The sequence below is a fragment of the Acomys russatus genome, chromosome 24 (assembly GCF_903995435.1).
Source record: "Acomys russatus chromosome 24, mAcoRus1.1, whole genome shotgun sequence".
Taxonomy (NCBI): domain Eukaryota; kingdom Metazoa; phylum Chordata; class Mammalia; order Rodentia; family Muridae; genus Acomys; species Acomys russatus.
Genome location: NC_067160.1, coordinates 8,925,304 through 8,942,344, shown reverse-complemented (window position 1 = coordinate 8,942,344; position 17,041 = coordinate 8,925,304). Strand labels below are relative to the sequence as shown.

Here is a 17,041-nt window from a genome sequence, read left to right as displayed (position 1 = left end):
CCACATGAATTTTAGAATGCTCTTGTCTATATTTGACTTAAAATACTTGTGAAACTTTAGTAGGAAATTTCATAAACATACAGAACAGTTTAGGGACACTTGACATCTTAAATATGTTGAGTGTTCTAATCCATGAACATAGTATGTATCTCCATCTGTTTATGTCTTTGGGTTCTTTCTTCGATATTTTATAATTCTAAGCATGCAGAGTCCACACATGCTTTTAAAAAGATATAGCTAAGTATTTCATTTTATGAGTAGTGTCATTAATGGTACTGTTGGGTTTTTTTTTTTTTTTTTTTTTATAATTTGGTTTCTATACTTTTATCTTTGGTATATATCTATGTGATTTTTCTGAATTGACTCTTATATAACCTTGCATATATCAATTCAAACAGCTTGCTTATAGACTCTTTGGGAATTTGCACCAGTCATCAAGTTATCTACAAAGAGAGGCAGATGCTTTTTATCTCCTCCTTTTAGTCTATGTCCTCCCTGTTTATTTTCTTGTTTGATCTCAGAGCCCATTATGTGTGACTCCTAGCACCGAGTGACGAGTTACAGGCATTAAAGCGAAATCTTCATTTTGTTCTAGATACTAGAAGTTAATCATTCAATCTTTTAACATGAAGCTGTAGGCATTTATAGACTGTCCTTATTAGATTTAGACAATTGCCCTTTATTCACTTAATGGGTATTAGAATTTATCAAATATCTCCAAGAAAAGCAATGCATCAGTTACTATAATCACACCGTTTTCTTCTTTGCTGACATGCTGAATTATCTTGATTGAATTTGAATATATTGAGCTAGCTCTCTTTATATACCTCAAAGTTCATTGATCATATTTTTATATATTTATGAATTAAAATTGTTTCTATTTTGAGAAGGTTCGATTCTAGGTGCATAAGTGATATCATCTGATAGGTCTCTGTTTCTTTTGATATTTTTTGTCTGCTTCTGGTATCAGTGTGATACTGGTCATATACAGTTAGCTATGAACTGTTTCTTCCTCCTGTGTTTTCTGGGAGAGACTGTGTAAAACTGGTGTTAATTTCCCTTTAAATGCTCAGTAGAATCGCCTGTGGACTCCAACACCACCCTGAAAATCCCGACACTCTAAGAGTGACGTGAAAAAGAAGAAGCCACTTCCTAAATGGCTATCAGGTAGGACAGCATTATGATTTCCCACCCTGACCCCCACCCCCACCCTGCCAACATATCAGCAGCTAAAGCCACTAGGGCAGTATACTGCATTGAGAGGCTGAAATGACCTCCATTCACTGCTTGACGTTTGTCAAGGCCAGATGTCAGGAATGAAGGTGGCCAGCAGGCCAGCTGCTTCTCAGTGCTCTGAGGAAGGGATGGCTCCAGCCTTAAGTTACACTTGGCTACTTTCTCCTCGGATGTGTGCTCCTGTATTCAGGCTTCTTTCTTTAAGGTAGTAAGCAATTTTAAATGTCAAAGGAATTAATGGCTTCATTTTCACTGAACTATTTCTATGGAGGCTATACCTCCAAATAATCTCCTACTTTAAGAGCAATGACTCTAAAATACAAGGTTTGTGGTTTGTTTTGTTGTTGTTGTTTGAGGGGGTTGCTGGTGGTGTTTGTCTGTTTGTTTGCTTGTTTTGCTTTGCTTTGTTGTTCTCTGACTTCTGCCGGGCCAGATCTCACCTCATCCTACTTTCTAACATTAAGCAATGATGAGCACTCACAGGAGCATGGGCATTTTGTTCCTTACTTGAGTTCATGCTTTGCCCATGAAACTCCTCTATACTACCTGAACAAGAAACAGAACACACACACACCCGCTACACACACACACACACACACACACACACAGCCTGTTCTCCCTGTCTGGATCCCATCAATTCCACATTCTTAGGATGGACTCTGGATATGCCCTCAAGCTCCCCGAATTGGAACTTATGAGAATGGAAGACACAGTTTTATCAGCTCTACAACAGTCAGGAAAGACAGAGGCACACGTGGTTGAGGAATGGTGCAATTCTGCTCCCGGCTGAGGGCACGCTGGAAGACACAACTAGCTCACAAAGGAAACTCGGTGACCAAGGGACTGCTTGGGGAGACCCAGCTGTGACTCGTAGGCACCAGCTAGGAAGAGCACTGCCGCTCTGCTAAGGCTGACGGTGGGTAATCTCCACTCCTCCTTCATCCTCACCACATGCCCATCTCCAGGGTTGAGGGCAGACTGAGGCAGGGCAGAGCAACAGTGACTGTGCCCAGCTCTACTCTAAGCTCCAGTGGCCATGGAGCTAAAGCGTCACTTAGACCAATGAGATCGGTGTTTTATGAAGAGAACATGATCGTCCTTATCAAAGAGGCCTTCTGAACAAAGGGCGGGCAAGAAGTTACGGGTTGAGACAAGGTGCTGGGAGAGCCGAAGCCCAGCAGAGAACAACAGTATGACAGGTCAAAACTGAAGGAAGTGGGAGAAAACGGGCCTTATGTCAGGCTTGGTCCTCACTGGGTAGAGGCTCGAAACAGTAAAAACCTTGCCTGTGCCACCTAGCATTCTATGACAGGAACCTCCCCGTCATCAGGCTATAAAATTACATAATCTTAATTACTAAGGTAACTATAGACATTTGGACCAAGAGGTAATTCTCAAACCATTACTTGGCCTATTTGCTTCCTAACTGAGATATATCAATTTTTAGCCTAGCACTGGCATATTCTCAACATGAAAATACAAGCACATACATGCTTCCACAAATAACTATAATTATCATGATAATAAATAAAGGAGAACTGGGAAGCAACTTTTCGCTATTATGAGCATATATCACAGTGAGATAAGCTCTGACTAGAGGAACTAGTTTAATGAAGCTAAATTTATTTTACTAGGCAAAAACGCGGCTGCCTTTCGTTTTAACTTCATATACACATTGCCAGCTGTAGTCAATGTGGATCAGGGGACAGTAGACAAAATCAGTGCACCAACGGGTGACATTCCTGTGTTGCCTCATCTTAGGCTGAAGCCACACCATGTGAACGAACACTTGCCGATGAGCCTGAGAGCTCTTCCACCTCGGTTAGGGGGATCTTTTCTGGCCTAAGAATGCCCACTGTGAGTGGACTCCTCTTCTAGAAACTCGGTTCTCTTTAGTTCTGCCAGATGAAGGCACCACTGAGCAGCTCTGGAGGAGGAAAGGCTGTCCAAGGACAAGGTGAAGGGCTAAAAAGGCGGTCTAAATGTGAGGCAGCCGGAGGGAGGCGAACTCTCTTCTGCCTGCTCATGACAGTGGCTGCGAGGGCATGGGGACTCAAACTCAGGGCGTGCTTGACAATTTGGATGGGGCCTGTTCCAGCCGCTGGCTCCACCACCGCATGCTGACAGCCCTCTCAGAGAGTAAGACAAGCCTAGTGCGCTATATTAATGCTTGCTTATGGACTCATGGGATGTCACAAATCAAGCCATGGCTTTTCACAGGCCACCATGTCGGTTATCACCCAGTAGGAAGTAGGTACAGAAAGCCTAATTCTGAAGAGGGAGGAACTAATGGTTATCGCTGGTCAATTTTAAATACAATTTCAAAAGCTCAGACAATATAGAAAAAGAGTTAACTCCGTGGACCAATATGTGTGCACATGCACACGTGTGTGTGTGTGTGTGTGTGTGTGTGTAAATTCTCTGAGAGTTACCAGACATATGCCTATACAGAAACAGCCTACATCATTACATTACGATGGCAGTTTAAAGATGACTAATGCTTTGCTCTAAAATCTCCATTTCCTGTAACAGAACCATTTTTCCTAAAAGATCGTGGTCCCACAGGGCCTGTCTCCTACCTGTGTTGGTGTTGGGGCCAGGGCCAGGGCAAGGGCTGGCCAGCAGTGGCCCTGAGCCCTGGGTTGGGGGTGGAGGCTGCCCATCGCTCAGCTGCTTGACCCGCTTTCGATGAGATTTGCCGTCGTAGTGGACCTGGGCCTGAGCCGCGGAGTTGAGCTGGATGTTGCACACGTCACAGAAGGAGAAGAGAATCTTCTTCTTCTCTTTGCTGAGCTGGTCCCCAGGCCTGTCGTTCCTTAACCCCTTCTCTTCAAAGCCCCGAAGGAAGGTTGCCATATTCATGATTCCATCTTCACAGTGGTTGTCAGGGCTTAAGGAGTACTTCATAGCTGAAATTAAAAAAAAAAAAAAAAAAAACCCACAAGGGCCTATACGTTTCTATGTGCTCTCTTATCTTCCAATGCAGGTATAATTCATTTTTAATGGTTGGCTTCAGCAGATTTAATCTTCAACGAATCTGAAGATGTTTACAGATCTCTCTACCCCTTTTCCTATCACCTCTCCCTCCCTCTGTCCTTTTAGCTCCTGCCCACCCATGAGATCTTAGCTAGCAGTGCTCTTCTTCAGGGAACCCATTCTGAACCCAGAGAAAGGACAGGCCTGCTCATGTGCACCCACAGACCTTCATGGCTTCCTTCACGGGACCTATCATGCTGCCTAGTCCTTGTCTAAGAAGTTATGTGCCTCATGTCTGTTTCCTCTACTAAGGCATGAACTCTGAGAGTCCAGCCAGCTCATCTCTGGCTGTGTCCTAGGCCTAGGACTGCACCTGTCACATAGTAGGCTGTAGATCATCTGTTCAACAAAGGAAGGCAAAGAACATGAAGCGTGCACACACACACACACACACACACACACACACACACACACACACACACACGGAAGCAGACACATGCCAGACATGCCAGAACTAGGGTTGACAAAGATTAGAACACAGTATGGCCAGAACTTACACTGAACTGTGTTCCAAAGGCTCCTTTACAAATCAGCAGGCTGGAATCTGTACATGCTTTCTTATAAATGTAGTGAAACCGACGGTTTGTAAATTTCCAGGTTAGCCCATAAATATCAATTTAATCTTTGATAAGCTTGAAATGCAGAGCATCTGGAATAAAAAAAAAAACCAGGATTATAGTAAATCAATGTATAAGTTCAAAGGGTAAAACAGAATCTGACACGATTTGATTTACAAATGCTGATTGTTTCTTTCATTTGTTAGGTAACAGGACTGTGAAAAATAATACCTCACCTAAGAGATTTTAAAAGGAATTTTCAGTACCATGAGAACCTCAGTTAAGGAAAGTGACCTTGCCTTTCTATTTATTTATTGTCCAGTTCTACTTTAAAACAGCGTTCATTTCAGTCGATCCCAGAGTTGCTGGCATTTCCATGCTATCCATGTGACTGTGTCACTGTTCTGTTTCTTGGGTTGGATGAGAAGAAAACCACTCTGAGAAGACAGGCATGCAGGCACAGAGACAAACACTACAGTCCCACACCTAACAGACCAAGGAAGGAGAAATTCCAGTTCAAGTCCAGGATGGGCTGAACACCAAAACTCATCTCAAAAAACACAAAACGAAAACAAAAACAAGGGCAAACAACTGGGCAGAAAGCAAATGAAACATGGTATGCTTGATAAAGAACAGGTTGGAGAGGATTTTTAAAAATTCATATAAAAGAACAACCACGGCACATAATGACGTGTGGCAGATCTTTGTGTATGGAATAAACTCGGGGGATGAAAATAGTTTACTGGTTTTGAGTGATTATTTTATCCAAGTTGGCTTTGGGATTTCCAGAAAGGAAGGAAAAATGAAACACAAATTCACAAGTGGTTGCTCACAAGCTCAATAATAAAAATTTAGAAGAGGTGACCATACGGCCAGGCGTTGATTCTACACGCAATATACCAAATATATCTCTTATTCGTACACATATACAAGCTGTGAGGACAGTTCACATCTTGCTTATGTGATATATAAAACATACTTGGCTCATGATGGTACTACCATTTTAAGGGACTCTATAAAACTTCACCTATTCCTTTCAGCTTGACCCATTTTCTTCCTTTAAATCCACACAAGCAGGCTGAGGAGATGACTCAGCAAGTAAAGGCCTTTGGTGCTGACCCTGACAGTCTGAGGTCAATCCCCCAAGACCTACATGTTGGAAGGACAGAACAGATTCCCACCGCCACACATGAAACGTGTCATGCCTCTCCCATAACTAAAAACATTGTCCACAAAAACTGTGCACAAATAACAAGAAAGCAATTCCCGGAGCTAAGTCTGAAAAAGAGGGTTATTATTAAAACGTGATTTGAATTACACACGTATAAATATTTTTGGTTTTGACTTCAGGTCCAAAGCCTCAACACGTTTTAGAGTGTCCGTGCCATATGATAGTTACTTTCAATCATTACCATAACTTCTCTCCAAATATTCAAATGTAAGAACTGTTGGAGGAGCTGAATTGATAAACAGCTCCCCCGTGAGCTACTCAATGTTGCACCCTGGTGAGAACAGTGTCCACAGTAAAGCAAGAAAATCTGGGACATGTGAACCTCACCAAGCTGGGCCAGTCACCGGGCCTTACTGCATCACTGGACCCTGCGTGCTACATTTTAACCCAAGCAACTCAGAGCCCTGAGCCACCTAAGGGCTGCTGATACTTTCATCTTAGAATCTGTCCTTTCTAAAGGTCTCTGGCCTTGCTCCTGTGTAGGTGAACATGGTATTTCACAGAAGCAAAGTATCTGCCACAGCATTCCCCCTTTAAGTCTAAGTGGAAACAGTGACCTTGCTTTGTGTGTTACAAAAGGTAAACTGGCCGCCTCCACTTTTCTGGCTTCTGTAATCTGTCCTTGAAGAAAGCTATGCTTTCTTGACATTGGTTTACACATGTGTACTCTAAGTGGAAATCAGGAGCCTGTAAAGCCTGTGCCTTCTCCCAGAGCTGTTCTGGAAGCGATCCTACAAGCCCTCAGAACCACATCCTTGGGCCACCTCAACAAGAAGTGTACGACACCCTAAGCGGTGTTCACCAGCTCCGAGTCATCAGTCCAAGATCTGATTTCATTCACCGCACTCTGTTGGCTTCTCAGGGGAAAACAGAGCAGGCTCTCACCAACAGCCACTTGCAACCAGAGTATATTTAGTTACAGAGGTCTTGGAGTAAGAACCTAGAGGTGAAAAATATCAGAGTCTCAGCATCCACATTGGGCCCAAAATGATATAATGCCCAGGCTTACATCATGTGTGGAATGACAGTGTTTATAATGTCAGCTTTCTGGCATTGTAAGGTTAACAGCGAGCCAAGGGGGAGCAGAGAGAAATATCTCACTTGCTATTTTAAATTTGTTCTCTCAGACTATCTCAGATGGCATGTTTTGTATGCATGTGACAGAAAGCCCTTCAAGGATGCTGAATTTTTGAAAGCAATAAGCAGCATGCTGCTTTAGATGGACTAGAAGGTGTCTCTGGGGGCAGGACGAGGAGAGGCAAGTAGATAAACTGTTCTATGCTGGTGTGTGTGTGTGTGTGTGTGTGTGTGTGTGTGTGTGTGTGTGTGTGTTATTTTGTGAGACAGCCCATACTTTAGCACCCAGGAGAGAACAGCATATTCTGATGGAAGGTAAGGTATGAGAAGGAGGCTCTGGGAGTTGCTGCCTTTTGGAAAGTGAACTGAAGGGCCCAAACTGGATGATCAAAACGTATTATCAGAATGAGTGGTTTTATATGATCAAGAGGTGACTGACTGGGCGAACTTTTCTCTCAGGCAAGAACTTATCTCTCAGCTCCATAGAGAAAAGAAACTGAGTGAGGAGACAGCCTACAGAATGAGGAGACTGACCACTACACTCAGACAAAGGCTCAATATGTAGAATATAGAGAGAATTTTAAAAAAATCATCTTATTGCTAAATGAATAAATGAACTAGCTACAAAGTTCTCTAAATAAAAAAACAATGCAAATAAAAATGGAAAGAAAAAAAAAAAAAAAGAACTTATCTCTCAGACCAGTCCCATGTGCACAGCCACCCAATGGTCTTCACAACTTGAAAAGGGCTGGCGGCTGTGTCAGAAGCAAGTGCTGCATTCTGTGGCACAGCATGGCCGTGTCCCGTGGACAGTGTGAGGGAGACATTTTGAGAAGCTGCTGTATACGCTCCACTCATTGCCTCACCCTAGTCAGTTGTCACCTAGAGTCTACTTGATGTTCCCCTTGGCAGGGTTTCTCCCCTAACTTTGCACTGCAAAGTTCTTTGTTCGCAGTTCTAGGGTGGCCCACAGCCCTTCTGTGATCACTTCAAGTCTTAATCGAGGCTTACCATATTTGTTTACTTTTGCTTATTTCCCCCACTCAGTAGATGCTTGTTTATTGGGCAGGCCGGAAGCTTGACACGGGGAAGCAATGGAATGCATGGTGTGCCAGTATGACAGACAAGAAGCGGGGATGACAAAAAAGGAAAGACAAGAATAGAGAAAGTTCCTTAAAAACTAATTTTTTCCTCCCTTACTGGATTTCAAGAACCCCTGAAGATTAAACAATTTCCTGATTTGTCTTGGTACTCTCAGCATCTGTGATTTCAGTTAGTGCGAAAAGGGATTCAATACCAGGTGAATAAATTAATGTAATATTGTGCATGCAAGTTTAAATTGTGGGTATGTGGCACTTGTTGCAAACACAGTGCCCAAGTTCAATAGCATGAACAACCTCTGTTGTGGGAGGCCCAGCTCTAGCAACAACACACTCAGATCACTGGCCACAAGTAGCTTCATCCTTACCCGTCGTTAGCCTAACAGGGAATAAGACCCTAAGTGCCACAGGGAAGGATTGGTCAAACTTTGTAGAGATGAAAATAGGAAGGTAAAGAGCATGCTGGACTCTGACACTGAACATGCTCACTTCCCTAGGTTGCCAGTACTTGATACTAAGTTGACGTCCAGAGGAACCATTTTGGAAAAAAAAAATGAAGAAGTCAGTAGAATGTGTTCACTTTGTTGTATGGTTCGGTATTTGTGTATATAATGGGAATTAGATATGGAAGGTGATACTTGATTTAATCCAATTTCACATTCATCTAACACTGACTATCAATAGTCAGGGCTTTCCTTGCCCTGGGGTGATGAAAAAAATCTCTAAAGTAAAAAGTCAGGAAAGAAGAAGAAGAAGAGGAAGAGGAGGAGGAGAAGGAGGAGGAGGAATTTTTATCATCATCATCATCGTCGTCATCATCATCCAGAGCTGGGGATGTAGTCTATAGAATTCCGTAGCCTGTGCAAGGTCCTAGGCTCAATCCTCCAGCACAGCAACACAAAATAAGCAGAGGGAGCCCTACTGAACTACAGTCCCTGCTGTTTCCTTCAGGAGCATGACTCCAGGGAGCTCCTCGCACAACAGCCTCCCTCCTCTGAGCACACTTCTTCCTTATGGTAGCTTGTTACATTGCCTTGAAATAACCGCTAAGGGTTTGATTTGATTACACTGTTCCCCCTGTCCTTTGTTTGTCCGTGTCTACTGACGCTCTGCCGAGTGCTGATGATGAAGTGGACTATGACAGGAAGCTCGGAACTCATCTGGATCTCAAAAGATGTGGGTGCTCACCGTTGAGTAAGACCGACTGGCACTGCAATGCTTCTAGTAGTTTCCTCCCTTTGGGGAAAAGTTTTAATTCAGCTTTGGGGGGCACACTGATCCTTCATTTGAGGGAAAAGATCTTAGAGGCTCTTCATAGTATGTGAAGGTAAGAAGACACGTGCAGAATACTCTGTGATGGACGCTGTGGAGTTATGGTCCCAAGGATGGCAATGTGCCTTCCATAATTGTATAAAAGGCATCCTCACCATTGCACAGTTGCATCTCTGAAAGTTATGTTTTCTTTCAGGAAGTATTCATTTCTTCCAAGTGGATTTAAGTTCTATGGCTTCTGAAAATGTTGTTAGGTTCTGGGAGATGAGTGTGCTTCTGCCATTACCTTGGAGGGTTAGTGGAGACCGAGTGGATAGGAATGATGCAGGAACATCTGACAGTAAGACAAAGATGGCTTGAGAACACTGAGGCTCAAACCAAAATATACTGCTTCATTGTAAGTCCCTTTTCCACCCTGAAATTATCCTAATGGCTACAAACAGGCCCAACCATTATTTCTATGGATATGTTTTTTTTCCTTTTTATTAATTTATTCATATGACATCTCGATAGTTATCCCATCCTTTGTATCCTCCCATTCCTCCCTCCCTCCCATTTTCCCCCTTACTCCCCTCCCCTATGACTGTGACTGAGGGGGACCTCCTCCCCCTGTATATGCTCATAGAGTATCAAATCTCTTCTTGGTAGCCTGCTATCCTTCCTCTGAGTGCCACCAGGCCTCCCCATCCAGGGGACGTGGTCAAATATGAGGCACCAGAGTTCATGTGAAAGTCAGTCCCCACTCTCCACTCAGCTGTGGAGAATGTTCTGTCCATTGGCTAGATCTGGGTTGGAGTTCTATGTTTATTGCACGTATTGTCCTTGGCTGGTGCCATAGTTTGAGCAGGACCCCTGGGCCCAAATCCACCTGTCATAATGTTCCTCTTGTAGGTTTCTAAGACCCTCTGGATCATTCTATTTCCCCATTCTCCCATGCTTCTCTCGCCTAAAGTCCTAATAGGATGTCCTCCCCTCTGTCCCACGTTCCTGATAAGTGAAGACTTTCTTCGTTCTTAAACATACCCCACTATGGATATGTTAAGAATGAAGAGATATTTCCACTGTCTGTCTTCCCAAAGACTGGCAGGCAAGGGGAACAGAGGGCCTACCCTAGAGGAGCAAAGGCCTATAGCCCAGGTATGCCTGGAATGCAGAGGGAATCTGACCCCTGACACTAGAAGCTAGGTAGTGATGACTATGTTCACAATAGGGACACCTGTGGCAGGTTTGGTCTAAGAACCCAGGGAACCTCTGTCCAGGAGCAGTGTTTAATTCCCCCCTAGCGTTCTCCTGTCCCTTTTCAAAACACCTTTGAGGCTGAAGAAGTGGCTCAGTGGCTAACAGTACACACTGTTTTTGCAGATAACCTGAATTTGGTTCTCAGCACACATGTCCGGCGCTTCACAACAATCTGGGATTCCGATACAACATTCTGGCCTCCGTTTGTCCCTGGACTCACATGCATGCATGCAGAATTAAATATAAAACCAAAGCCTTCAAAAATTAATTGCATCTCTAACTGAACAATGAAGACACCAAAACATTACAGATGATCTGTACCATGCAAGTCTGGGGTGGCCCCTGAGGTGAAGGCCATGTGTGGGGGAGTAGCAGCGATGGAGTAATGGATGCTACTAACTTACAAAAGAGGGAGACTGTGGTTCAGAACCAGTTTGCTGGTGGAGACATTAAATAACTGCATAGTAACATCTCAAGGGTCCCCAAAACCTGATAAAATAATAGAATTCCTGCATTGAGTCAGAGATTATTTATGTATTTATTTATTGTGGTGCTGAGGATTAAACCTAGAACTGTGTGCATGCTGGACAAGAGCTCTACGTATGGGCTACATCCCAAATCTGTGTTTGCATATTTTTATGATATTGTGGACAAGCAGGGAGGGACATTTGGATACCAGTATAAAGAAAACAAACTATCTTCTCATTAATCATTACAGATAGAAAGCCAATCAGATGGCTGGCAATTAGAAGGCATTCTATAAGACCAAGCAAGTTCTATAATTCAAATGTAGTTTAGCTTTACTCAAAAGCTGCCAGGGAATTTGGTCTTGACTTTCTTTTTTTTTAATTAAATATTTTTACATATACATTTATATTATTATACATATGTACAATAAACTACCTAGAGCAAGGAGAATCATGACACAATCAGGAATTATATAAATGTTACATTTTTAGTGTTTTGGCTATTTATATTTGGCAGCCTTGAAGAAGACATCTTTCCTAGCTTGATGTGTCTAAAGTTCTGAATGTAAATCAATCTCCATCACATCTTGTCATTATCAACTTAAAACATCTATCTAGACTTAAAAACATCTTAACCCCTAAACAACTAAGCTTAATTGTAAAACTAAATTATCAGATAATGTTCAACTCCATCAGAGACTTGAGAAGGAATAAACTTGATTACCTGAGTATGCACGGAGTACAGGTTAGTAGCTTTCCATATGATGACAGAGACAGTTTTCTACCTGAATAGTCACCCAAAACTCTCTATAACATTGAAGCATCATCTTCAGCCTTCTGGCTCAATATATCTCACAGACATATTTGTGAGGCCGGAACTATTGAGGACTTGCTTACCCTGTCTTGGCAGAGTTTGGCTGTCCACTCTGATTACATCCAAGCTCGCACTTTTTTAGGCAGAATTCTGACTATGGTAGAAATGAGGACATTTTGCCCAGTGGCTTGTTTGCCACATTTGAAGCCAACTCCATAAGGAGGTTGACTTTCAAAAGACCTAAAGTTGATTGTGTTTATAAACAGATGTCTTTTCTGGAATCCTTGATCTTCAAAGTGGCCCAAAGCCATCAAATTCAGATAGCCCAACAATGTTAACAACGGGAATGAAGTTTATTCTAATGCCAGAATATCCATTTCTTTTGTATATGCATATTTCAGATAAAGTGAGGACTGAAAATATCTTTTATATTTTTGCTTGAAACTGGGTCTCCATCTGTAGCCCATGCTGGCCTCAAACTTGCAATCCTCTTGAGCCAACCTTCTGAGTGCTGGGATTAAAGACATGTACCAACATGGCTAACTTTCTTATATGCTCAGTACATCAGCATATCAGCAGAAAGAGACAGGAATGCTTCCTATTGCAAGCATTAAATGTTGCAATAAAAATGTTACTAGTGTTAGATAAGAAATGATTGGTGAAATATTGAGTTGAATAGATAGCTATAGAACCCTAGCTAAATAGATAGAGAATATATACTTCTTTTGAGATACAAATATTTGTAGGTAGTTAAATGATTTTAGGATGGAAATTAGATTGTGCCATAATTATAATCTTTAGAGAATTATATGACATGACAGCTTTCATGATATCAAATAAATAATCTTCAAGGACTACATTTAATTTTTATTTATTTAATTTCGCCACAGCATGAACTTTCCTAGAAAAAGATTACTGTTTGGGAATTCTCATCTTTTGGGGATGAACCAAAGGCAAAAGATCAGCTTTGCTAACTTAAAATGATTACCCCAAGGAGATAATTAAATACACCTATACCCATAATATGATATAGCTTTTCATTCCCATACATCAAGAGCTACATTAATGATAGATTAAAATTTATTCCTGCCAAACATTGGTTTCAACAGTTGGCCTTTTATATTCAACTAAAACATACATTAGGTGCCCCCTCCAGCTATAAGAGATGCGACATCTGGGCTACATCCTCCTCTATTCTGAATTTATGTTTTTAAATTAAGAGACAATTATATAATTTCCCTTCTCCCCTTTCCTCCTTTCTAGCCCCCTCCATGTACCTGCCTTGCTCCCTCTCAAATTTAATGGCCTCTTTTTTTTTTTCTTTAACTGCTACTGTTACTTATATAAATGCAACCTGCTCGGTCCACTTAGTGTTACCTGCATGTTACCTTCAGGGCTGACCACTTGCTGCTGGATATCAGCTAGTGGAGCTCATCCCTGAGGAAGACTATTTCTCCTGCTAGCAGCATTCCTTAGTTGCCTGCAGATCTTTGTCTAGGGGAGGGGCGTGATGAGATTCCCTCACCCCATGTTAGTATATGCCTAAACAAGACCCAACCAATCACAACCCCAATAGATTCACATAATCCTTTTTGTGGTGATGACGGCTGGATTTCACCTGTACTGTAGCTTGCCTTTAAGTCCATGCAACATGAGACAGAGGCAAAGCACAGGAGGAAGAACTTAGAAATAGCTAGGCATGGTGACCCCAGCAAGGACAGGCATGACAGCCACGCCCCTGCTGTTGTCACTGCCCAGGCCAGCGTACATCCAAGAACATCTTACTGTGAAAGCCTCAGAACCACTCTAAATTCTTGTATGAAGTGGGAGTAAGTAATCCCACCTGGTAGGAACCTCCTATTGTGTAGATGAAGACACAGGGAAGTCACCAGATGGCCCCACAGAAGACAGCAGTACCCATCACGAAAGGAATTGTCTGGGCTTTCGGACGCATTCCTCTTAGCTCACTAGTCCACTCCTATTCTCAAAAATGCTTCTGCACTTTCTTAGTCAACTGTGTCTATTTCTCTTTCTGGTCATTATGCCATGATGTAGTCCTTTGTCCTAGGGACATGAGAGCCTGATTCGGGTGCTATCTGAACTGAAATATGCCACCCAATAGAGCGTATTTTTTTTCCTTTTCATTCTCTGCATTTCATTTCTGGATACCACCTTAAAGCTCTCTCATGCTTTCACTGACGCTCTGGGCTGCTTTGCTCCCTCTAGGAAGGCTCCCTCCATCTTTGTCCCCAGAGCTGCTTGCAGACTCTGCAGCTGAGCCAGCCCGCTTTCCTGAAGGTATGACTTTCCTCCTCTCCTCCACCTCTCTTTCCTGCAGCCAGTGAGATTTACAGCTTGCCTGCCCCTCCTGTTTTTCTTTCAATGTTGTCCTTGAGCTATACCAACATAAAAGCAGTAATAATTTCATTCAGGTCACTGAAGGTACTGGACTCAGTCTTGGCTGTGGGCAGTTTCCCCATTGGCTCTTTCTCTCAGTCATGAAGGTTTTTTTATACCCAGCATCACCAAAGGCCATTCTTCCTAAGCCATCAAGAGGGCTTTGTGGGTAAATGGAACATTATAAACACTTGAGCAGTTCTAACTTATGACAATCTGTTCAAAATAAAACCATTTTCTTGGTGTGGCATTTGTAATAAAAAAAACAGCAATCAAATTTATATAGGCTTGTTGTTTGACTAGTAGGTCAAATAAGGCCACCTTTGCCCAGGAAAAATGCTGCAATGCCAGGTCGATAGATGCACACCGGGACCACCTCTACTTAAATTCAGCAGATGATCACTTTGCTCACAACACACTCCTAATGCTGCAATGCCAGGTCGATAGATGCACACCGGGACCACCTCTACTTAAATTCAGCAGATGATCACTTTGCTCACAACACACTCCTCTTTAACGTGAGCCCACTGAAGAGTAGCTAAGCTGTTGAAAACACAAAGTCCCGCTGTGCTGCTCACACATCCTTTCTCCACACTTAGCGCTTACACAAACAAGTCTGATCTCATGAGTTATTTGAGGGACTAAGGACTACAGTTTACAGTTACATTCTTATCTTACACACACACGTACACACACCACACACACACATGCACGTGCACATGAACACACATCCATGCACACATACACACATGCACACACATGCATATGTACACACACACATATGTACATGTGTCTGAGTGCATGTGGGCACACACACACACACACACACACACACTCCTTGAAAACAACTATAATTGAAATATTTTATTTCCCTATTAGAGAAACAAAACTGTTTTTAAAATTCTTTAATCTAGTCGTGCTTCATTTGTGAAATTACTTTGCACTTTCTTATTACAAAACCAATGTGCTTATTTGCCACAATTAGTTGACTCAAAGTAATAATAACTAAAATCCAGGAGATTTGCTTTTAAGAACTTGACATGATTTGTAGATGTATATGGAATTTCAATGAACCAAGGGCAACCAAGGAAACTCTGAAGAACAATTACAGTCACAGACTACCATGAGGCTACAGTCAGGAGCCCGGTTTTAGCTGAAGCAAAAAACACACTGACCAGAACAAAGGAGTCAGCCCACATACAGGCCATGGTGTGTATGGTGACTTGCTTGTGCATGTGAGAGTGTGTGTACTGAGGACAAAATTGATAATGTGGTGATGAAAAGATAGTGATTTCAATAAATGGAACGATTTGATTAGTATCTATACTGTAAAAAATATTCTGCTACTTACTTCACACTTCAGGTTTGTCCTTGCCTTGGAGGATGGTGAGGGGTGACAGTAGTGGGCAGAGGTGAGGTGTGATGGTGTTAGGCACAGGTGAAGAGAGATAGTTGTAGGCAGAAGTGAGATGTGATGGTGGTAGGCAGAGGTGAGGGGAGATGGTGGTAGGCACAAGTAAGGGGTGATGGTGTAGGCAGAGGTGAGGGGTGATGGTGGTAGGCAGAGGTGAGGGGAGATGGTGGTAGGCAGAGGTGAGAGGCAATGGTGTTAGGTATGGCTTGTGAAAAATACAATTTTCATGACTTCAAAGTAAGCAAAGACATAAAAAGTACTGACCCCAAGAGAAAAGAAATATTAATTATATTAAAGTCAAAATTACTTCTTCAAATAAGGATACCACTAAGAAAGGGCAGAGTAAAAAAAAAAAAAAAAGATAATTGCAATTCATAGATACCCAAACAAAGCTTGCTACATGAAATCTCTGAAGTTTTAAAGTCAGACAATCTAACAGAAAAAGAAACCAAAAGGCAGAAGACAGTCCTCAAGCAGCAAGCAAACTCATGAAAACTTACCCCAACTCTTCAGGCATCACAGAAACACAAATTAACATTATGATGCAATACTAGTTAAAGCAAAAACAACAGAAAACATGAAGCAGTTAATGAGGATATAGAAAATCAAACCTGATACACAGAACCTGGATGAGCAAACTGCTACCAACCATTTACAAAGACTGGCCATACCTACTAAAGTAGAACATATGCACACTTGAAGATCCAGCAACTTCACCAACTTTTGTGTAGATGTATTCTTTAAATGTAGACACATCCACTAGGATGGATGTACAAAAGCACCATTTATAACAGACCTAAACAAAAACTACCCAAATGTCCATCAATACTATAAATGGTAAGTTAAAACTAACAAAAGAAAAAAAGATAATTAATGAGTATAAATGTTGCAAAATTTTTTATTCGATATATCAGTTCCACAAGAGAATAACACACACATACACACACACACACACACACACACACACACACACACACACAACCATATATGTATATATGATTTCTAGCTACATCCAATATGGCTGAATCTCAAGAACAACAGGTCAGTTATTGTCGGCCTTCTCAGCCTTCCCTTCTAGTACATCTGCATTCCACTATGGCACCACAAATCCACAGAAACACTGCAGGCCAGGGACCTCCAGTGGGCACACTGGACTGAGACACAGGTAGGAAGCTTTCACTATCCTTCCAGTCTCCCACTC

General features: G+C 42.2%; 1 protein-coding gene across 3 annotated transcripts in view; it reads right to left on the bottom strand.

Annotated features, from left to right (window-relative positions):
• The window catches only part of Znf385b (zinc finger protein 385B), a 291,955-nt gene extending 287,038 nt beyond the window's left edge, over window positions 1–4,917 (bottom strand). For 2 of the 3 annotated variants that reach the window (XM_051166982.1, XM_051166983.1), the window contains exons 1-2: window positions 4,770–4,917; window positions 3,816–4,145 (exon numbers count right to left, since the gene is read on the bottom strand). In XM_051166982.1, coding sequence (XP_051022939.1) covers window positions 3,816–4,143 — 328 coding nt within the window. In that variant the 5' untranslated portion in view covers window positions 4,144–4,145; window positions 4,770–4,917. Of the gene's footprint in view, window positions 1–3,815; window positions 4,146–4,769 lie in introns of those variants that run through there. The other variant, XM_051166986.1, reaches the window with a different exon arrangement.
• Between the last annotated feature and the right edge of the window lie 12,124 nt (window positions 4,918–17,041).